The sequence below is a fragment of the Oryzias latipes genome, chromosome 3 (genome assembly GCF_053564925.1).
Source record: "Oryzias latipes strain Hd-rR chromosome 3, Olatipes_Hd-rR_3.1".
In the NCBI taxonomy this organism is placed as follows: domain Eukaryota; kingdom Metazoa; phylum Chordata; class Actinopteri; order Beloniformes; family Adrianichthyidae; genus Oryzias; species Oryzias latipes.
Window position 1 is genome coordinate 17,264,654 of NC_136239.1, and position 23,124 is coordinate 17,287,777.

At 38.4% G+C, this 23,124-nt stretch overlaps 3 protein-coding genes and 1 long non-coding RNA gene across 9 annotated transcripts in view; 1 reads left to right on the forward strand and 3 right to left on the reverse strand.

Moving 5' to 3' along the window:
- ppef1 (protein phosphatase, EF-hand calcium binding domain 1) overlaps positions 1-9,289 on the reverse strand; it is a 29,639-nt gene extending 20,350 nt beyond the window's left edge. The window contains exons 1-8 of one of the 2 annotated variants that reach the window (XM_078944285.1): positions 9,149-9,276; positions 8,853-8,976; positions 6,250-6,406; positions 5,374-5,406; positions 5,089-5,216; positions 4,933-4,993; positions 2,741-2,904; positions 2,548-2,662 (exon numbers count right to left, since the gene is read on the reverse strand). In XM_078944285.1, coding sequence (XP_078800411.1) covers positions 2,548-2,662; positions 2,741-2,904; positions 4,933-4,993; positions 5,089-5,216; positions 5,374-5,406; positions 6,250-6,304 — 556 coding nt within the window. In that variant the 5' untranslated portion in view covers positions 6,305-6,406; positions 8,853-8,976; positions 9,149-9,276. Of the gene's footprint in view, positions 1-2,547; positions 2,663-2,740; positions 2,905-4,932; positions 4,994-5,088; positions 5,217-5,373; positions 5,407-6,249; positions 6,407-8,852; positions 8,977-9,148 lie in introns of both variants that reach the window. The other variant, XM_020712694.3, reaches the window with a different exon arrangement.
- Positions 9,290-9,915: 626 nt separating this feature from the next.
- On the reverse strand, positions 9,916-10,503 carry LOC144990945 (uncharacterized). Its single transcript, XR_013654821.1, has 2 exons — positions 10,309-10,503; positions 9,916-10,171 (listed from the first exon to the last, which is right to left on the reverse strand). It is a non-coding gene; the product is annotated as an uncharacterized LOC144990945 (long non-coding RNA).
- A 917-nt stretch (positions 10,504-11,420) lies between these two features.
- Positions 11,421-16,953, forward strand: rs1a (retinoschisin 1a). Its single transcript, XM_004066925.4, has 6 exons — positions 11,421-11,608; positions 11,897-11,922; positions 12,125-12,248; positions 13,535-13,676; positions 14,211-14,406; positions 15,837-16,953. The coding sequence occupies exons 1-6, from the start codon at positions 11,554-11,556 to the stop codon at positions 15,987-15,989; spliced, it is 696 nt and encodes a 231-aa protein (XP_004066973.1). The 5' UTR covers positions 11,421-11,553; the 3' UTR covers positions 15,990-16,953.
- Positions 16,954-17,008: 55 nt separating this feature from the next.
- Positions 17,009-23,124, reverse strand: part of cdkl5 (cyclin dependent kinase like 5) — a 44,379-nt gene continuing 38,263 nt past the window's right edge. For all 5 annotated transcript variants that reach the window (XM_078944284.1, XM_011488731.4, XM_020712718.3 and 2 more), the window contains 2 exons: positions 22,311-22,565; positions 17,009-20,012 (listed from right to left, as the gene is read on the reverse strand). In XM_078944284.1, coding sequence (XP_078800410.1) covers positions 19,605-20,012; positions 22,311-22,565 — 663 coding nt within the window. In that variant the 3' untranslated portion in view covers positions 17,009-19,604. The remainder of the gene's footprint in view (positions 20,013-22,310; positions 22,566-23,124) is intronic.

Here is a 23,124-nt window from a genome sequence, read left to right on the forward strand (position 1 = left end):
TTTTGGGGCTTTTTTTGGGCTTTTTCGTGTTTTTGTCGTCATTTTTGCGACTACAATTTTGACGTTTGTGCATTGGTGTTGTGCGTGTGTGTGTGTATTTTTGTTGCGTTACACAATTGTCGTGTCGTTGTGTGCTTTGGGTGACTTTTGACCCCATTTTTTGGCGTTTTGACGCGTTTTTTTGACGTTTTGGACTTTTTGAGTGTTCGACCCTCGTACCAGTTACAATATGGTCCTTGCAGTCTATGACTGCTGCGGGCCATAATAATAATAAAAAAACTTTCGAAAAACAATATAGAAGTTTTTGCAGTCAGGTGGCCTATGTATTTCAATGCGGCCTGTCTTTTACTATAGGCTGGGCATGTCTTTTTGGCTTGAAACCCTTCTTTTGAGGGCTTTTTGGGGCTTTTTTGTGTTTTTGTCGTCATTTTTGCGACTACAATTTTAACGTTTGTGCGATGGTGTTGTGCGTGTGTGTGTGTATTTTTGTTGCGTTACAATTGTCGAGTCGTTTTGTGCTTTGGGCGACTTTTGACCCCATTTTTTGGCGTTTTGACGCGTTTTTTTGACGTTTTGGACCTTTTTGAGTGTTCGACCCTCGTACCAGTTACAATATGGTCCTTGCAGTCTATGACTGCTGCGGGCCATAATAATAATAATGAAACAAAGCAGAAACAATATAGAAGTTTTTGCAGTCAGGTGGCCTATGTATTTCAATGCGGCCTGTCTTTTACTATAGGCTGGGCATGTCTTTTTGGCTTTAAACCTGTCTTTTGAGGGCTTTTTTGGGCTTTTTTGTGCTTTTGTCGTCATTTTTGCGACTACAATTTTTACGTTTTTGCGTTGGTGTTGTGCGTGTGTGTGTGTATTTTTGTTGCGTTACACAATTGTCGTGTTGTTTTGTGCTTTGGGCGACTTTTGACCCCATTTTTTGGCGTTTTGACGCGTTTTTTTGACGTTTTGGACTTTTTGAGTGTTCGACCCTCGTACCAGTTACAATATGGTCCTTGCAGTCTATGACTGCTGCGGGCCATAATAATAATAATGAAACAAAGCAGAAACAATATAGAAGTTTTTGCAGTCAGGTGGCCTATGTATTTCAATGCGGCCTGTCTTTTACTATAGGCTGGGCATGTCTTTTTGGCTTTAAACCTGTCTTTTGAGGGCTTTTTTGGGCTTTTTTGTGCTTTTGTCGTCATTTTTGCGACTACAATTTTTACGTTTTTGCGTTGGTGTTGTGCGTGTGTGTGTGTATTTTTGTTGCGTTACACAATTGTCGTGTTGTTTTGTGCTTTGGGCGACTTTTGACCCCATTTTTTGGCGTTTTGACGCGTTTTTTTGACGTTTTGGACTTTTTGAGTGTTCGACCCTCGTACCAGTTACAATATGGTCCTTGCAGTCTATGACTGCTGCGGGCCATAATAATGAAACGAAGCAAAAACAATATAGAAGTTTTTGCAGTCAGGTGGCCTATGTATTTCAATGCGGCCTGTCTTTTACTATAGGCTGGGCATGTCTTTTTGGCTTTAAACCCTTCTTTTGAGGTCTTTTTGGGGCTTTTTTTGGGCTTTTTCGTGTTTTTGTCGTCATTTTTGCGACTACAATTTTTACGTTTTTGCGTTGGTGTTGTGCGTGTGTGTGTGTATTTTTGTTGCGTTACACGATTGTCGTGTTGTTTTGTGCTTTGGGCGACTTTTGACCCCATTTTTTGGCGTTTTGACGCATTTTTTTGACGTTTTGGACCTTTTTGAGTGTTCGACCCTCGTACCAGTTACAATATGGTCCTTGCAGTCTATGACTGCTGCGGGCCATAATAAAAAAACATTCGAAAAACAATATAGAAGTTTTTGCAGTCAGGTGGCCTATGTATTTCAATGCGGCCTGTCTTTTACTATAGGCTGGGCATGTCTTTTTGGCTTTAAACCCGTCTTTTGAGGGCTTTTTTGGGCTTTTTTGGGTTTTTGTCGTCATTTTTGCGACTACAATTTTGACGTTTGTGCGTTGGTGTTGTGCGTGTGTGTGTGTATTTTTGTTGCGTTACACAATTGTCGTGTCGTTGTGTGCTTTGGCCGACTTTTGACCCCATTTTTTGGCGTTTTGACGCGTTTTTTTGACGTTTTGGACCTTTTTGAGTGTTCGACCCTCGTAGCAGTTACAATATGGTCCTTGCACTCTGTGAGTGCTGCGGGCCATAAAAAATGCGTCTCCTTTTTTTCTTCTCAAAAGCGTTCTTGAGTTTAATAAGATGCAACTAGCATGGAAGAAGCAGCTGCAGAGGAGAAGTCAAGTGCCTGATCAGTGCGCAAATAAAAAAGGCCCTTCTTTCCTGGAAAGGTGCCATTAAGACCCAGTCCACTGTACTTAAAAAACATTTAAATACATTGACAATCATTTGACCAGTAAGCAGGTCATTAATTTATTCAGGGTCCAAGCATCACCAAATTGATGGCATTTTTAACATATTTTAGTTGGTTTCATCGTCTGTCTTGAATAATTTGAATGCTAAACCTTAAGTTCAACAACGAAACTGAGGCTGAGGCCACCCACCACATATGGTGATGTCCTTGGTATAGGATGTTGACAAATGGTTGATGTTTGGCATCTGTTTGAGGAGCTTTTTGGCTTCGTAAAGCAGCTGCAGAACATATCTGGCATGGAGAATCTGTGAGGAGAAGATCCCTTGAAGCAAACAATTACAGATCTATAAAAATCTATAAAGAAGACTATTGTATTTTGGTACCTGCTGCTCCTTGAAGGCACTGAGGAGAGTGTTTGTATCAGAGACACCGAGAGGAAACGATATTCGGGGTCCAGTGTAGGAGTCTGGGACAGGGACTAAATTGTAGCAGATCTCTCGGTCCAACCAAGGGTCAACCACGGGATCCAGCAGCTGGGTAATCAGGTCTGAAAGGCACATGCACAAGCATTTATTATCACATTCAGTTTAATACTTCTGATTTGTAGTGGCCCTTTGGATTCAGAAGGCAGTAAAAGCTGGGTCCAACAGTTAACAACACATCCTTTCTGAGTGTTTTTTTAACCTTTCAGCATATCCCGACACAGCAAATACACTTTTCACTGATTCGCACAGGTGGTTTGGAAGAGATTTGTTTTTATCCCGGATGCCCTCCCAGACACATCCCTGTACAGCACAGGTAGACCCAGACTTGGGCCCCTTTGTGGTTACAAAGTTAGGCAGTAGCGTGAAGGATCTTGTCCAAGCAGCCACACTGGATGAAGGTCATTGCACTATTCAGATCCCTGGAAAATTAACCCCGGTTTCCCATGCGCCAGACCTACATTAAGCCAATTGAGCCATCCAGCCACAACATCCAGCCATAACCCAACCTTTATGGCTACTTTTAGTTGTTTTATTAAATTCTGCAAAGCGTTCTTCTGGATTTCACTGCATTTTGTAAAGAAACACGGCACTTATGGAGGTGGATGGAAATTTTGTTTCCTCTTGACGTTCATTTAACTTTATTTTTAAAGCTATGACCTTGTGCAAAGTATGAACATGGTTCAAGACATGACCTGGCTTCATTTGAATTCAGACAACAGTGTGAAAAATAATGCAAAAATAAGTTACAACACATGTAACTGTAATTTGTTATGTTCCTCTGTTACTGTCAAACGTAAAATTAAATTACAAGACTTTGTTACTTCGTAATACGTTACCCCCAACACTGAGAACCACAGTAGTTCATCAGATATGAATTCTGGGCTGGACCAATGGCATGGAATAAGCCAGCACTCATTACCATCAGCCCTTCGTTTGCAGTCTCTCGCTATCTTACAGCCCCTCACAACTCCAACCTAACATTAGCGATGGAACAAAAATTGTGAAAAATATTGGAGCTATCCAGACACCAGGAAATCAAAGACACGCATAGATCTATATGTTTACAAGAGGATGAAAAAGAATGGAGCGGAGCAGGGAGCTTGTGGCTTGCTGTAGTACGTCGCACTTAAAGAAAAAATTTCCAAACGCATTTTTTTGTCTGCTCCTGATTCACAACAATTTTACATTTATATGTCCTCCGTAATGAGAAAAATGTCACAGGAACAGGTAGAAATATAATATACATAATTTTCATTGGAGTGGTCTTTAATTAAACTGAAATAATAAATTAGTTTACAAATTCATTTGCCAAGTAAAATGGATTTTATAGGCATATAATACATACCTTATGTGTATACATATATTTATATACACATAAGGTATGCCTTGACAGAGGATTACAAGTAAAGCTGAAGTTTATAATTTTAGATCACTACAGGTATTATATATAATTGGGGGCTCTCTGCTGCCACATATCTATCCCTTTGTCACATAACAGCACTCCAGTATTCCAAAAAAAAAAAACCAGATAGACTAATTTATTCTTAGTAGCACCAAGCATCTGCATACAACCTCATTTCTTTTTGTGAGTCCATTGTCCATTTCCTTTTAGTGTGAATGTAATGTCCTCTTTTCTGCTGCACACATCGACATACACAGCTGCATCTCTGAATAAGCTCATCAACAAGTATGACAATGGGCAGTTTTATATTAACTTAAACCATGTGTATTTTTAGTATTTCACCTCAAAACATTATTTTTCAGGCTCACAGAGGTTGCTTAGCAACAAGGTAGTCACAGTTTTGTATTTTTATTTTACACAAAAATGCCATTCCTGAGTTTTGTTTAGCTCCAAATAAAATGCAGCAGCATAAAAAAAATGTTCAATGTTTTGATTATTGCAAAGAATATCATTTTAATGGTACTTTCTCAAAAACCTCAAGTAGGTAGAATCCATTTGCAGGATTCCTGGCATTTTACTGACAACAAATTTAAATGTCAGCAGTGTTTAAAAACAGTCTTATCTCAATAACTTTACCAATCCTTTTCACTCCTTCTGATTCCTCCTCATGTGTATTTTAGGTCCTAACCTGGTCCATTCCCACTGAGCTGAGTGAAGTTGTCCAGCATGAAACTGAAGAAACTGGAAAGCTAACAAAGAAAAAGAAAGTAAATATAAGGTTTACTAGGACATTGGAAACAGAAATTTGGATGTTCTGACAGACAAGACTGTAACGGGGAGACACCTGCAGCTGGTCTTGCTCTCCAGCATATTCAATGGACTGGAAGATGTTCCAGGTGTACCTGCGTCTCATCTCCAGCCGGGCCATGTAGCGTCGATACCACCTCTGGATCAAAACAGCTGCTTTTATAGCTGTAGAAATACGGCATGGTACACTTTGTTACTATTACAAACTTCGAGAAATACATACAACGCTTTCTTCAAGGTTCAACAAAGCATTTTTAAATCTTGAAGGTTTATTTAGCAGGTGAACAGGTGTCCGAGTTTGACCTAGAGAGATGAGTCTTACTTAGAGCCAGGCTGGGGGTCCTTCCAGCTTCATCTGTGGAGAAAAAAAATACATAAGTCAATGTGAGAAACTAGTAATTAAATAAATTAAATGATCACATGCATGAGCACACAGACAGAAGCACAGCAAGAGAGATAACAAGACACGAGGGAGGCCATGTGCCACACTGGGATTGGAAAAACTCAACAAATTAAAAGATCTTTTGGGAGGAAGAGCTCTCATTAAAGAAAGCAGAAGAGATGAACTGTGAAAAAGACTAGGAGCATCTGTCAAACATCTGTGTGTGCATGGGTTGGCATGAGTGTGGAAGTGTACAGAAGTCTGGGTAGAATTACCCAGCATGACAGAGATGAGTAAAAAACTAAACAGTAGTAGCACCATGGTTACTAGAACGCAATTCATAAGACAAATTCACAGAGGAAAATGAAAAATAAAAACACTTCAAGTATATTATGGATTTCCCATGAAGATGGAAGTCTGATAGTGTTTTCTGTTGTTTGCAATTTCTGCAACCGTCAACACACTGGTTTTTTGTCTTTTTAATAAAAACATTGGAGTTTAAACCAAGATTCACACCACCACTCAAAAATGGTATATTTAATGCACATACATTTTGGATTGAGGAGAATTTGAGATAGTGATTCAATTCTCTCAAATTTACAATTATTTGTTGTTTGTTTTAGGTTTTCATTCCCTTTTAAAAGTTATTTTATGGTTAGAAATGATTCAATTAGTCAATGATTTATACAGTGTATATTGACTATTGAATATCTGTGAGCTCTATTCTTTTTTTTGTGCACCAACCTTCTTTTGAACAATTATTAAAAAAAACAACGTGAAAAACAGTTTACTCTTGAACCAGTCACACATCCCTACCGGTTTCCAGTTTCTTCAACTGTGTTTCTGTGGCAACAGAGGTGCCGCATCCCATGATGGTCAGCAGGGAGATTTGAAGATCACATCAGTCAGTTCTGCTTTATGAGATTGCAGCAGGTCACATCTGAATGTTGGCTTGTGATGACTGAAAGTGAAACTGAGAAGTAAAGAAATGGAAATTGGTTTAAACCCCACTGACATTCATTTTTGCTTCCATTTGTTGATTAGGTTTATTGACAAAAATAGACAGATTTTGAATAATTTATTACAGCTAACACTTATATTCAAAAATTGAAACAATTTCTTTAAACTTGTTTCAAAATTACAGTCAAGTCTCTTAAATTTGCTACTGTACAATAGATTGACCATCATTTAAACTACAGAGTTACATTTTTCTGCTAGCAACCTTCTGCCAGACTGCCGTAACAGAACGAACACTCGGCGTGTTTTGATGTTCTCCAGCTCTTCCTTTTACTGCTCAGAATAGCTTACTTGGCTCACACTCAAACATTTAAAAAAAAAACCACACACACACACACACACACAATTATTTCAAATAATGAAAACCATAAACTACGTTTTAATTTTTATTAATCAAAATGTTAAAAATGAAGGAAACAGGCCTTGACAGAAATTATGGTAAACCTCAGCTTAGAGTTTGTTTCCCAACCTTATCAAACAAACAACATAGTTCAAAGTTTTCTATACCCATCGATGAGACTTCTTAATTTGTCAAGTATTTTGGACTACTCTTTGTGAAAAACTGCTTTAATAGTCTTGGGTTCTAAGTGGGTTTCAGCTCTGTCCACAAATGTTTAACTTCGATTGGGCCTCAGAGGACGTCTTCAAAATAATCCTTTGTTTTAGTCAATCCTGATGATAACAGCTGTTTGTGTTTCAGTTTCTGCTGATTCAGTGCTCAAATGCTCAAATAATCTTGAGATTTTCTTGACTTGCATACATATCAGACACCATGTGCCAGATAAAACAAAGTATCCTCAGACCAAAACCAAGTGTCTTCAGTTTTTTTTAATGGTAGAACACGTCTATTCTTCCTTCGTATGCTTTGTTATTGCATCTGTGAACAAATGTTCTCAAAAAGCCAGAATTATGCATCATTAGTTAAGGACACTCTCCCAGAATCTTACTTTCAAAATCAGTGGTCATCTCCCACACCTCATGTCATCTCACATCAACCACCAAAACGTCTGAACAATATGAACAGCAGTGACATCAACCTGCTTGGAGATGGTCTTATATGTATAACAAATCATTTTAACGCTTTGATTTGATTCGATATTTGTGGTTGCTAGGGCTGAAGAAAACTCGCGATTTGCAATATTAGTGATCAATATTGCGATGACTTGCGATACATGAATAGCAAAACAACTAAAAACATCAGTTCCATTTTCCTGCAACTGTGTAATTTATATGAGAGTCGACATACCTAAAATTATACTCCAAATGGCCCTAGTCTACATAAAACGTGCGCATCTAACAAAAAAAGGAGTCTATCCGATTGGTCAAATGCAATAATGATATTTATTTGATTCGTCCAGCTGCCATAAGGTTACTTATGCACATTTAAGGTTACCATTTATCAACATTTTGCAATATGGGTATTGCACAGCTTGATATCGCGATAACGACCAATTTGGGATTCATTGTGCAGGCCTAGAGGTCGCTTATCTGATTCACTGATCTAAAATGGATCCAGAACATCTTTAGCCAAAACTTCAACCAGTTTGACTCAGAGATAAAGTCCTGGTACTGAACAGTGCAGATGAAGTTTTCCAGATTTATTGAATTTAAGTGTAAATTAAATATGAGTGCAAACAAACAAATAAACAAGAATTAATGTCAAATCCATTCACATTTTAGCTTAATGAAATTCAGTCCACTGTTTTTCAACATCAAAATAATCCAAAGGGAGCATAATTAGAACATTCTACCACATTGCATGGTCACATGTATTGGGTGGAATAATGGACTGATCAGTCCATCTGTGATGCACTTGGTCGTTTTTACATTATAGCAAAATAAACCTACCGTGCCTCAATTGAAATGGTATCTTCCATAATCGCCTCGATCTATTCATCTAATTTTGAAATGATTTTAATGGTATAGTTTAATGAGATTCGATTCTGCCCCAGATTGGTTTGGTTCAAATCGTAGGAATAGCAATTGATTAATCATTATCCCCCTAAATAACCTTAACCTGCTCATAGGATCGCCTTTCATCTTCAGATACCAATGCCACCCATACTTAGACCACGTTCAACACCATGCCAAACAGCGCACTGATTTATCCTTTGTCCCTATGGTCACATTATTTTCTCTTTTCTAGGGCAGAGTCAAAGTCCTCAATGCAAACTGCCCTTTTTTTTAATTCATTCCTGCGTAATCGTACCCGGCTATAGGGTCAAAAAATATCTACAGGCTAATGAGCTGAATCAGGTGTTTGATTAGAGGATCCCGGCAGGAAAGTGCATCTGGTTTGGGAAACACTGTTGAAGGGTTCGATCATATTCTTTTGAGGATTCTGGCCAACAGTTCCAACCAAAGCAATATCTGATTTCCTGGTTGATTCAGCACATTTTTACCTGTTACAGCTTGAAGTTATTGCATTGTGGGGTTTGTCTTTAACAGAGCAGGAACAACTTTATCCACCTCTTTTAATCAGAGGCAGGCAGGTGCAGCAGATCAAATGATGTCCTATGCCACTGTCTGTTCCACAAAAAGCAAACAGTCATGGACAAATGCAGCAGTGGCAGCCTTTGAAAATGCTCTGAAAGAATCTATTAACAAGCCGCCACATCACCAGGGCACCATAGCATCAGATCTCCCAGCTTGACGCACACCATCCATAACAAGTCAGCACCTCCGGTCCGGTTCCTACCTGGATCGCGCGCTCCACCGGCATACGCGCACCTCAAAAGACGCACACTGAAAAGAAAAACGCGGACTCGAGGCTTGATCTCCGTTCTCTTTTAGGATCGCTGCAGAACACGGAGGTGGCAACAGCTGCGGGAAAGGAGGCTGACGAAGCAGAGATGGATTCAAACACACCGCTAAGACCCAGGAGGTCGCTGTTTCACCTCATGTACCATAATAACCAGTTTCAAAATAGTTTCCGCTATGAGAAGCATTTCCATTATTTTAGACCAATAAGCTTAACTTAGTTTTAATGCTACTGGATTAAACTGAAAAAAAAGTGGGAGTTTCTCGGCTCCAAAGTACAATTTTCAGTAATGAGAAATTGTCAATAGTGCAAAATTACCGAAATGCAGGACACGCAATATTCACATTTTTAATAAGCCAATAACAGTTAAAAAAAAAAAAAACCTTTACACATTTAAAAAGGTAACGTACAAAATGGATAGTGAAACAATGTACTAAAAGTGTAGCCACGCTCAAAGCATAGCCTTTTCATTAGGCTATGAACAACACAAAATTGAATTTATGTAGTTAGAAAAAAAAAAACCTCAAGAGAAGAAAAATAGGCAGAAAGTTAAATAGAGTTCTGATATTCAAAACAGTTTAAGCTCAATGTAGCAAATTGTCCTTCATGGCGTTTGCAAGAGGCAACTCTTATGAACCCCTTTCAATTCCCAGGACTCCCTTGCAGAACCTAAACATCTAGCTCCCAAACAAAAATCAGTCCAATTAAAAATTTAACTTATTTATTCAAATAAAATCAGTTTTGCTGAAGTCCAATGATTCAAGCAGCAGCTTTTGAACACAGCCTCTTCTGTACGATTGCAACAGCAGCATCAATCTCCTGGAGAGTGACCACCTTCAGTCTGTTGTTCCTGGACAGTCGAGAAGCTTCTGAGCTCACCAGTCTGAGCAGGACAAGTCTGGGTAGAACAACCTGCCGACTGACCAACAAGTCTGTGCTCCTCATAGCAGCTGGACACACCTAAAGGACAGAACATTTTTACTCCACGCTTCCTTTTTAAAAGCCCCAAATGCAACAACTGTTTACAGAGTATCAGTACGTTAAAGACAACAGAACAAGTTAGGCTAAGTCCTCAACACATTAAGATAAGTCCTGACCTGTTTGTGAACTTTGTAGATAAAAGTTGAGTAACTCTGAACCCTCTTCTTTTTGTGTACAGGATTCCTGTGGACAGTTTGAAGAGGGACCTTCATTCTTTAAATTATTATTATTATTGATTTTTTTCTTGAACTAACTTGCTGAACCATTTAATAAAGAGAAACCTCACAGGAAATGCTAAAGCTTTCCTCTTTATACAATTACCATGGAGCCTGAGCAAAAGGCAGTTTTAATGAAAGCAAATTGAAAACAGCTTTGCTAAATAAGATTTAATTACATTCACCCACCTGACTTTAAAGGCTTGAGTAGGGATTCTTGCTGGCTGCCAAATCATGACAAGATTAAAAAAAAGCATTCAAAATAGTTTCAAATGTGGAAGGAGATGTTGACAATGAACTTTTCTGTGCGCTACAATGATAATTTAAGTATGGATTCATTCAAAAGATGAAAAGACCAAATACAATTCTTAAAAATAAGTCAGATTGTCACATAAATGAAATCAATTCAAACCTGTTATGTTGCAAAAGTTACAACTTTTATCAATGTTTCTTTTTCTTTGGAGGTCTGAAGCATATAGATACATGTTTGATTAATACCGCTTCTGTTCTATTTTGGCACACTTGTCATTGTTGGTTGCAGTAAAATTCTTGGAAATTCTTTGACGCCTTTATTTTGTAAGCATAAAATATTGGATTTAAATGACTTTTTTTTAGTTTTAGTTTTAGAATGGACTGTTTTGGGGGGATTCCTCTCACTGTTGGGTTCTGGCAAACGTTGGGAAGTGGAAAAATGCAGCAGCTCAGCTCCACAAGAGCCTCATCCATCCAAAAGCAAACCTTCTGTTTCACCATATGGATCGCTATGGATCAGCCCACACAACTATCAACAACCTCCAACCAACCTCCACCTCTCACACACACAAACTCCCGCCGACACATACACACATTCTTGCACAGTCAAAAGGCACACGCACACACAGATTTGACTTTTAAGATACTGGGTTTTGTTTTTCCATAGAATTTCTGCTGTGACCTTTGATGCTGATTACCACTGGTTTTGATGTTGGCAATGGTGTTGATGGTGGTGGGCTAACAGCTGTATAGGAGGGGCTTTTTTTTCAGATAAGGATGGCATTAGGCAGGACCATTAGCGTCCTGTGGATTACTATAATCCAGCTTCTCTGACAGTATTGGCTTGCCTGCTCACTCTTCAGTCTGTCCTCCTGGTTTGGAGCAGATTGGAAGATGGCTCTCAACACCCAACGCTTCCTGCTGGCTCTGCTTCTCCTTGGAACTGCTGGTAAGGTTTCAGTCCTTTACTCAGCGTTATAAATGTTGGATGCAGAAAAAGGAAAGTGAGACATCTTGCGGTTTCTTCTTGTGAGGAAATATTTTTACTGTAAACTCTAAAATGCATGAATTTTTCTTAGTAGTGTCCTTTATGTGTTAAATCTATTTATTAAAATGGTAAAGTAGAAACATGAATTAAAAGATTGCATCTGAAGTATTGGGACTGTTGTGTGTCCATCTCTTTTTCCCTCCTTCTCTTTTCTGTACTTTTTGTCTTCCCTCCCGACCGGCTGGACAGTGTTTGTCACGATTCATGCTCAAGAGGTATGAGGAAAGTGCAGAAACTCAAACATATATCATACTTTTTTTCCCTCCAAAAATCAGGTTAACCAGCCATATTTAAAACAAAAATTAGGCAACAGCAAGAAAATGTTACGTGTGGCTCCAGTTATTTTGCACTGTAAACCTGCTAAAATGTGATTAAACAGTTGATGTCATTGGCTCACGGTATTTCTGTTGATATGAGGTTGGGATTTCTGAAGGTCGGAGTAGGAACTCCTGCAAATGTGAATGTGAAGGGGGAGAAGCCCCAACAGAGTTCTCCTACATCGGCTCAGGCTCAATGGTGAAGGGAGTGGACTGCATGCCAGGTAATAGTCTTATCTCTGTTGGAAAGAAAGGTTTATTGGATTAATATTTTTTCATAAATATTAAGGGAAATAATTTCACTTCATAGATGTAAAAAAAAACCTCTTTCCTCTCACTTTGTTGCAAAGAAAGATACTGAGGATTTTTAAAGAACTGTCAGAGTCCGTGTTGATCTTATGGTACATGCAAAAGAACAGGACATTTTTCTAAAAAAAGAAACACCTTTTTGCCAATAACATTTCTGTAGCCATTTCTTCCATCCTATATTCTTATACAGCTGATAAACTGATGTGAAGAAGTGAAATTGAAACCCAATAAAAGAAAGACGGGCAATAAAAAAGACAAACCACACATCCACTATAAATATTTGGGGCTCTACATTAAAAAAAGTGTCTTCAGATTACAAACTATTTTGAATTTGTGGGAACTTTATGTAGTTAACAGATTCCACCTATTCCATAATCACAAGAAAATATATTCCAAAACTTGGATTCAGTCATAGAATATATTAGGATTAATTCTATTTCCTTGTTCAATTTTTTTCCCCACTTTTTATGTTTTTTAATCTTTCCATTCTTCTAAATATGACAGTTTTATTGTGAGAACGCATAAGTGAGAACAACAAATGCCTATCCATCACTGTTAGGCAAACACTTGATCGTCTGACTCACTGAAACACTAATGCTGTAACTGTTGTAATTCTTGGATTAGACAGAATGGGATCTTTTTTTCAGAATAGGCTTAGCTCAAAGTAAACAAACAAGCCTCTTCTACACACAGTACAATATAGTCACAATAAGGTTTTCTCACATTGAAAGTTTAAATTTAAAGCACCACTTGATCCCTGAAGGGAAATTCAACACATTTCTTAGATGTACCTGCTTAATTTAGCTAAGCCACTATGGAAAAGGTCACCTCAAAGCAAGAGAACAATTTGGACCTAAAGCCTATGGAGAATAAAGTCTGACCATCTGTGAGCCTGCTGCTCTAATGGACATCACGGATCTGCCAGCGAGGAGAATTAAACTGCAGGCTTTCAGGACAGGATGTGGGTCACAGGAAACGAGAAAAGGCAGGGAAAACGTAGAGTGTGAGGACGGAACACTGTTGAGTACAGGACAATGACAGAAAAAAACAGAGTTAAATCTCCAGAGAGGCTTACAGATGAGGTTAAATCAGTGTTTCACAGCTTGGCTGAAGCAGTTTGTGCTCTCTGTAGAATTCAAAATCCCTCCAGGATATCAGTCTTTGTCTGAACAGTTCAATCATATCTTTGTTTTATTTACAGAATGTCCTTACCATAAACCACTTGGATTTGAGGCTGGATCCGTGAGTCCAGACCAGATCACCTGCTCCAATCAGGACCAGTACACCGGCTGGTTCTCCTCATGGCTTCCAAGCAGAGCTAGGCTGAACAGTCAGGGCTTTGGGTAGGTTCCTGGCTAGTATGCTGATAAATATCTTGTTTTGCTAAACAAAGCAACAATTGCAGTTATTATATTTCATTACAAAAAAGGTAAATTTTTGGCTCTACTCCCTGCAAGTAGACCCCTGTCAGATCTTGTCTTTACTGAACTGAGCAAAAACAGACTAGAATCTACATGTTATGAAACGTAAACACAATAGATGTGATGAGGGGAAGATCTAACTCAGAAGTCTGCTTTCTAAATGTCTTCTCAGGCCAGAAAAGTAACATATTGAGTATTTAATATCCTATTGTGTAAAGACACTTTCAAACTATCTCTGCTTTTGCCAAATAAATATTTACTGGAAAGTCATTGATACTAATCAAACTTTAGAGAGAAGATTTTTGAAGTCTGAACTAAAAATATTTACAGATAGGGAGAATCAGAAGTGACTTTAAACTGTGTGGCACTACATAAATGTAATTTGTTAAGTTTGAAAGAACTGTTGTTAATGCAGTAGAGATACACAGGTCTGATCTACTTGTGGTTCTCCTCCAGATGTGCCTGGTTGTCCAAGTTTCAGGACACCAGTCAGTGGCTGCAAATAGACCTGAAGGAGGTGATGGTGGTGTCGGGAATCCTCAGTCAGGGCCGCTGTGATGCAGAGGAGTGGGTCACTAAGTACAGTGTTCAGTACCGCACGGATGAAAAACTCAACTGGATCTATTACAAAGACCAAACTGGAAACAACAGGGTAAGTTGTGACTCGACTCAGACAGGAATCCAAACAATTACATTTAACAACATTTCACTTTCTGGCCTGGTGCAATACAAACACACCTGAATAATGTCTCCCAAGAGAATTATAAAGAAAAGTCAAAATGCTGTGAAAAAAGTGAAAAATTCTGGGTTTACTATACATTTTTTTAGAATGACAGTCCATTTTGCAATTCTGTAATGAATTGGTGGTTGTGAAAGAAGGAAAAGTGTGAAACAAAGACTTCAGGACAAGATCTGAATTTGACATTTGACTCGAACATCATGGAAAAAAAGCATAAACTAAAATCTAACCAACCAAACTCCCACAAATACAACTAAGCTAAGAGAGAAGACAACCCGTGCAACCGGCATAGACAACCTGAAAAACAAGCAGGCGAACACCCAACTAACATAAGGCAGCTGAATTAAAGCACATTTTAAATATGGTGTAAACATTTGGGGGAAAAGGCTGAAAGGATAAAACCTTAACTGAACACAAATCAAGATTAAAATATGGGCACCAAATCATAAAGTTTAGCTATTTTAAGTTAGCGGATAGTTTTTTTCTGTCTTAGCAAACATATACATTTGCTGCATTTTTGTCTCACTTAGGTCAGCTTTTATTACAAATTGTGTTATTGTGTCAAATAAAAGCATAAATACTTCATTTTTATTTTAAAATTCCAATCTAAGTATGTAAAAGTTCAAAATGAAAATTAAATGTTTAATACAAAGTCACTAAACTTTCCATATTTGGTCTCATGCATTTGTTTAAGTCATTCACCTATAGCAATCCATTATGTGTTTAAAAAACAAATAAATAAAAAGAATCAGCTTCACAAAATGTTGTCCATCCATCCATCCATCCATCCATCCATCCATCCATCCATCCATCCATCCATCCATCCATCCATCCATCCATCCATCCATCCATCCATCCATCCATCCATCCATCTTCCTCCGCTTATCCGGGACCGGGTCGCGGGGGCACCAGTCTAAGCAGAGATGCCCAGACTTCCCTCACCCCAGCTACTTCCTCCAGCTCCTCTGGGGGGACCCCGAGGCGTTCCCAGGCCAGCCGAGAGACGTAGTCTCTCCAGCGTGTCCTGGGTCTTCCCCGGGGCCTCCGCCCAGTGGGACATGCCCGGAACACCTCTCCAGGGAGGCGTCCAGGGGGCATCCGGACTAGATGCCCGAGCCACCTCAGCTGGCTCCTTTCGATGTGGAGGAGAAGGGGTTCTACTCCGAGCTCCCCGCGGGTGACCGAGCTTCTCACCCTATCTCTAAGGGAGCGCCCAGCCACCCTACGGAGGAAGCTCAAAATGTTGTTATACAAATAAACCATTGATCCATTCATATATTGTTTGTATAGTAAATGAGGTTTTGTTAGTCAGTCTTCGTCCTGACATTTGTGTTCTCTCCCAGGTGTTTTTTGGAAACTCTGACCGCTCAGCATCTGTCCAGAACCTCCTGCGGCCTCCCATAGTGGCACGTTACATCCGCATCCTTCCTCTGGGATGGCACACTCGCATCGCTTTACGTCTGGAACTGCTGATCTGCATGAAGAAGTGCACATAAACGTGTTCCCCTGCCTTCCCAGATGCCTTGTCCCAAACATGTGTGGTGTGTGGTTGTGCATTGACAGATTTGGCCCAGATGTAGCAGCTTAGTGCTAAAGTGTAAAGCGTGTATTCCTTTTTTTTTTTTTTTAACTATTACTTTAAGCACGAGTACATCAAAACAGGTTTGTTTGATATGTGCAAGCTTTCACTTGCTTTGCTCCTGATTGTTTGTTCCAAACCCGTCTCCCACTTAGGCTTCGTTTGGAGAGTTCTCAATAGATCACTTCATTTGCAACAAAATGGCATAATTTCAAAGCGATAATTAACAGTTGAGGGAAAAGGGACAGGATGGGGGGGAGATTGCGACCACAGGTGTGAGACAAGCACTTGTTGTTCTGTGACACATGGGAATAAAACAAATCTCAGTTCTTCTCCTGGTATGTGATTAAAAGATTTGGACTCTGCTTCCTTTTGTTGCTCTAAGTAGATTTTTACAGTTAACAAATCCCATTATAATATGGAAACCGTCTTTCTTACATCTTTCTCAAGACAATTGCAGTAATCCCCTTTTTATGAAGGGCTTTTGTGATGCAAGAGATAATGAGCAACAAGAGGCCCTGTTTTGCCGCAGTTTCTCATTTCTTGGGGTCATTTATTACAATTTAATGCTACAATTGCTTTCTTTTTAAAACTTGCAGTTGAACAAATGCTTAAACCCCTACAGTTTGACATGACTATTAAGATACTTTTCAGTGATGACTTGCTTTTTATTAATGCTCAATCACCCTTCCTGTCTCAAATCTCCCTTATTCTGCCTACATTCAACTTTTTTGTACTTTTTGTGCTTTTATGAAGAACGTGGTGCTTTTTTGAAGGTTAAAAAACAGAAAACTCTGTCATGTGGTTTGGTGTTAAAGTAAAGGAAAATTCTGTGTTTCATCCTTGAACTACTTCCTGTAATAAATCTATGTGAGTGTTGATTCTGTTTTTGTGTTGTCTTTGCCAAAAAAAACACAAAAACAATCACACAAGCAGTTCAAAAATGTACAGTTGGCATTTATTATGAGGCCCTATTTTATTTAAAGTTAAATGATCAGTATAGATACACTCTATTATTTCTATTTACATCCTGTCAGAAGCATGATGATAAAAAGAAAAGGAACAAATGTTTTTGCAACCACATTCATATTTATGGACAAAAGTTGCGTCTTCTCGTCCCTCTGAGAGTGTAACACACGTGGGGTCGAAGCATCCGTTTCCATATAAAGTGTTACGTCTGTTATTGTAAGGCTTCAGGTCTCTGGCAAGGCAAGCTTTCTGTCCACAGAAGATATGAACAAACCCGTGTGGAAACCAAAGCATTGATGGTGGAAAATGTACAGTCTTGAGTTTCACAAGGTCGTCCTTAGGGATAAGTTACAAAAATAAAATATATATTATAGAAATCTGTTTTGAAATTAAATGTTTAATCAAGAAACCTGTCTCTCTGCCATATCTGACCCCACTAAAACTTCTCAGTGTTATTAGTTCTCTTTTATATTATATTTATCAGTGTAATCGGTGGATTCAGAGCTAAAGGCAACAAAATCCCACTTTTAGCCCATAAAGTTTTTACATTTTCTCCTCCACTCATTTCCACAACAACCTTTAATCCTAAAGAAAAGTGAAAAAATACCAAACAAAAATGTGATGGCCTTCTTGTCCCAATTAGCCAAAAAAACAAAACAATTGCCTACCACCCATCTTAGACCACCCATCTTAGTTTTTTCAATCATGCAAATCCTACAAAAAATAATGGAATGCTTTTAGAAGCAATGAAAAATCTACCCTGATGATGAAAGCAATGCAAACTGGAAGCTAAAGGCTAAAGAAGGCATTAAAGAAGACAAAATGTAAACAGTAAAGATGCATGAATGTAAACATGTGTGTTCAAAGAAGTCTGGAGATATTTCATACAGGTTTTACATTAAACAAAGATTGAAAAAAAACTAACCAAAGTATTGAGTTTGGAGCAATACTTGTCAAATATTATTATCCTTTTTCAAATAATTATTTTGATTATAAACATGTTTTATTGTGTACTTCTTGCACACTGAATTTCATTAAAAAATTGAATTGTAACTTTGATTCATTTATTTAACAACTAAAAAACATAATTTGCCTGTTTTTCTAGCAGGACTTGGCCTCCTGTCAGTTCCATTTGTATCATTGACATTACAAAGCCTCTACAGCCTAATTGCATGATGGAGGACCTTATCAACTCATTTCTGAACTCTGGTTTTGTAAATAATGCAAAATTTCTGCTAACAGCACAGTCTGAATGCCACAAAATGGGACATTAAGTAAATTTTCTAACCGTTTCTTCAACAAAAATCCAGGCTCACTTTGTTTTGTTAAAATTTTTAGCCAGATTATAAATAAATCTACCATTGTTTTATTTATTGGCTCCACAGACTATGCTTTGGAAGACAAAATTAACTGTAAAAACAAAACTATTATAACCAGACTTCTTTTTACAGTAATCTTACTTACAGTATCACTTGTGCATAAGGATTTTTTTTTACTCTTAAAACAATCTCAAAAGTTATATATTTTTTCCAATCATGAGTCTTTTTTTCTCACTAAGGCTAACATGGGAAAAGAAGAATGTCACTTTCTGTTAAGGCTGTAGACAAACCAACATGGCAGTATGAAGCTGGAATGCTGTGGTTACTTGTTACTGGAAAAAAAACAACAATAAATGAGCAGGTGACACCTCAAGAGAGACTAAACATGTACTGCACAGGTTCTAACAGTCTCACTCAGGTTGATCTGCTACCTAACCCTCTTCACAAATTGCCCAACTTTGTCTAAACCGTATAAACTGATGAAGTTGATGGGCAATTTGGTATGAAACGCACCGTCAAAGGTTTTCTGTATTCCTTAGTGTATATTCATATATTTGTATATAAATGTTTACATTTCGACCAAAAATATCAACAGAAAAATTGTAAAAACATAACATAAATATCTGGTATTAGCATCATACTAAACAAAAAAAAAGAACATTCACCATTATTAAGTATTCTTTGTGACATATTCTATTATCAACACATAAATATCTATGCATTTCTTTGTTCTCGAAACTAAAGCTCTTGCAATTAGTCATTTCTTCCTAAATTACCATATAGTATTCCCTTAAACCTAGATAATGTCATTTATAGCTTATATCCTTGAATTTAACACAAATAAATATTTAATAAATAATGCAGATATAAATCTTTCTTTTTTGCTATCAAATATCAGAAATTGAAAAACATTGGAGTTCGTTTGCCGCTTGTGCGATGTTGGCGCGTGGAGAGTTGCAGTTGCGCTCTCTAAGCAGAGGATGGCAGCAAAGAGACCATGTAGGCAGTGTCTGAAAGGGTATAGCTGGGCCCACTACCTGTATGTATTTCCTAAAATGACACTGTTATTGGTGTTGGTCGGTCATGTCCAGTGGCCTTGGGTGGTATAGACGTGACAATTAACAGAGAGGTACATGTTCACATGAGACCTCGTGAAGCACTTTCCTGTGTCTTTGTGACCTTGACATCTGCTTCCAGCTGCTTCCAGTATGCTGTTAGGCTGGAGGTGGTCTGATTGGTGGTTTTTACAGGGCTGTCTCCTTCAGGTCATTGAGGTTTGGCATCCTGGTGCGCGAGGCTCGAGTAAAGGTGGGCCCATTCTGCCCTGGTTTGATGCCGAGCTGTTCAGCTGTGAACTGAGCCCCGTCCGCCCGCTGCAGGGCAGAAACGTGCCAGCTGGACTCAATCTGTCCGGGGAGGGGGTAGCTAGCCTTGCGGTTCTTGGCCTGGCTGGAGCTGCTCACCCCTGAGTGGCCCCTACTCTCCCCATGCCCCCGACTTTCAAGGTAGCCAGTTTTAGAGGAAGGCTGAGGTGGGTTGGGGAGAGGGCCCTGGAAGCGCATGTCTGGCGGAGGGGGAGGAGGGTTTTGTCCTTGATTTGAAGATGAAGGGGAGAGATGGAGGAGTCTACGAAGTGACTTGAGCGGTTGGCTCTGGTAGAAGAGATAGAGTAGAAAAATTCATTTAGTTTTCTGGGGGATTTTACTAAAATTCACTCCCCCCCATAAGATTTAGGATGCAATATTTCATTGCTAAATGAATTGAATTTAATATTTTCTTATGAGTTACTACATTCAGTATACTTGTAGATTAATTTGTTTTTTTTTCTTCAAACCATTCATGCTTCAGAAGAGCAAACTCAACACAAAGCAGCAACCCTATGCAAACATTCCATCACTTTAACAAAACAAAAAAGAAAACACTTGGAATGCTAATGTAAAAAAACCTTTAAAAATACACGCTGGTTATCACTTTCATCTCAAAAAGGTTTTTGCAAAGTTTATCTTTGTTCCGCTTCTGCAACATCACACATTTTATTGAATCTAAAAACTTCAACTCGGTATGCAGTCTCAGCTGCTCGGTATTAGGAAATTTTGTACTAAGATGGAACTTTTGTTTAGAAAGAGAACACAGAAAAAAATATTTTAAAAAGTGTAAAATATTTGGCTGACTACATGGAAGCCCATTGTCAATCCTGAAAAAATCACCAATATTTGGTTTCGTCTACATAAAATATAATTTTAATTTTTTTTCAAATTTTTGAGACTTAAAGACATGTAAAAAAATCTGAACACCCTGAGAAAGCCTGTTTATTGTGTACCAAATAGCTATATGTTTACAATACTGAGAGATTTGAGTAATTTGTCTGATAAGATCAACAGAATAAAAAGCTGTTCAAGATTTCAAAATCTATAACTACACTGAAAAAAAGGATACAAATACCACTAATATCCCATTTGACAACAATTATAGCAATGACAGACTTCTTATTGCCATGCATTGGTCTCTGACATTAATTGAACAGTCCCCCCCCCAATCTATTGCAGGAGTCTGTGAGGAGTTTCATGAATGTCCTGCCCTTTTCATGTCACCCCACTTCATCTCAATGGAATTAAGATCTTAGGTTCAAAAGAATTCCAAAAGAATCAATTTTGGATTCAATGATGGTGAGCTGACAAGGGGCTGATGCACAAAGCAGCACAAGACTATGCCAGTTCCATCTCCATGCTTCACAGTCAAGCTATGAGGGTTTACTACTGAAATCCTGTTATTGATTACTGGTGTCCAAAAATGTAACTTTACACCAAATGGTTCTGTGATCTTTAGTTCAGAAGTACTGGGATTTGTCAACATTCTAAAAACACCTCCAGTTTGGTCTTGATGTTTTTCTTTAGAGTAAAGGTTTCCTTTATGAAAATTTAGGCATGCACTCTAACTATAGTTAGAGTCTATGGGCCCCACAATGACCTCTTTTGGGATTTTGGATTCTGCTCTTAAAGTGAACTTGCTAGATCCTCAGACAAATCTTCTGCTCTCACCATAGTGGTCGCCTTCATATCAACAGTCTGAAAAAACACTGAACAGGGCTTTTCAAAGAGCTGAGTAACAATCATAATTTTGAGTTTGCGCATACGCAGTGAGTAGGAAAATTTCACTGGTAGAAAGGACTTATAGAACACCGGATGCCCTTAAACCTGACAGTGATATTTTTTCTTCTTCTTATTTAACAGTATAATAAATATGGTTGTCTGCAGGAACAATTGCTTCCAATGAGCATCTTTTTTTAGTGACCATGTTAACGTAATGACAAAGCATATGTCCCTGACCTCCAAACGTTACATCATATTTGGCAATAACAAACAAAACCCATTTCACTTTGAGTCCATAAAATTCCTCAACACTTTGCTTCATGCTTCTAAATGTTTAGAATTTTTCAGACCTTTAAAACTCACGTCCACCATCAAAATTACCGCTAGGGATCTAGAGTAGCACTTTTCTCATTTATCTATTTCTTTTTTTTTACCTTTATTTTTCCAGCCAAGACATATAAAGAAAACATTTTTTAATTTCAGCTGTGACCTGGCAAAAGGCGAGACTCTTTGATAGACTCATACCAGGTTTATTAATTAAAAGTAACTGCAAGAAAAAGAGGAAAAAAATTCTAAATTTAAATTCAATGAACCATTGTAACATTTTGAATTAGGATTGGCTACTGACAGATTGGCAATAATCTGATTGGCTGCTGAAAGGAGGGAGTGCTGATTGGTTCAGAAGGTCACATTCATGCAAATATGTTGTAGCTTGAGTCTGTGTTAATAGGTCTCTCTGTGGATCCATAGAAAAAACGTGTGAATGTGTATCTGCTGTTATTCAAGGTGAGCCATGAAGTGGACATTTTCCCAGTTTTGACATCATATACTGTAAGAATGTTGCAGGAACTGAGCACAAACCTGGGAGTGCGACTCCACTTGCTTCTCTGGGGCCCAGTCGCTGACTCTCTCCCTCTCTCTCCCCCTCTCCCTTTCCCGCTCTCGTTCTCTCTCTCGCTCCCTCTCTCTCTCCCGGTCCCGGTCCCGGTCTCGGTCTCGGCTCTGTTCCCGGTCTCTGTCACGGGAACGCTCTCGGTTTTTCCGTCGGCTGTTGTGGTGAGACGATGATTTGGAGCTTCTCTGCAAAGACAGATGTTCTTGTCCATTTCCAGTCACCTTAAAGAAGAAAAAAAGGGCAAGGAAATTAAAAAAAAACCTTATTACACTACATTAAGGTTATTTGATTAGTGATTTCACTGTTTGCAACAGTTGTAATTGTATCTCAAATCAGTTGATTGATAACTCATTGAAATATGATGTTTGATATGTTTTTCATGCACCCCCCCTGCTAGTAACAAACAAAGCACAGCTAGGTGATGACAGCAATAAGCAATGACTTTCTACACTTAAACAAATTAGTTCATTTTAGACAGACTGGAAATAGTGCACCTTAATTTTAAAATAAAATAAAAAATAACTTTAATGCCATTTTGAAGCAGTCTTCTTCTGTGGTAAATTAAATGAATAAAGGGATTGAAATTGTATTTGAGGAAAATAACATCAAGAATCAGAATCCATTAGGATACTTGTAAGACGGAATGATTTTGTGTTCCTACTGTATAAATTATATCTGCCACTATATTCTTTTAAAGCTAGTCTTGAGGTTTTTTTTTTCCAATGAAAACTATGTTTAACCTCCTATGTCCCAAGCTAATATTTGAGCTAACCCCCAGTA

What these genes read in the sequence shown, in the direction of transcription:
- rs1a (XM_004066925.4), top strand. Translation starts at nt 11,554, where the DNA reads ATGGCTCTCAACACCCAACGCTTCCTGCTGGCTCTGCTTCTCCTTGGA. An exon ending in CTGAACAGTCAGGGCTTTGG is followed by an intron (nt 13,677 to 14,210) that starts GTAGGTTCCTGG and finishes GTTCTCCTCCAG; the next exon opens with ATGTGCCTGGTTGTCCAAGT. An exon ending in ACCAAACTGGAAACAACAGG is followed by an intron (nt 14,407 to 15,836) that starts GTAAGTTGTGAC and finishes GTTCTCTCCCAG; the next exon opens with GTGTTTTTTGGAAACTCTGA.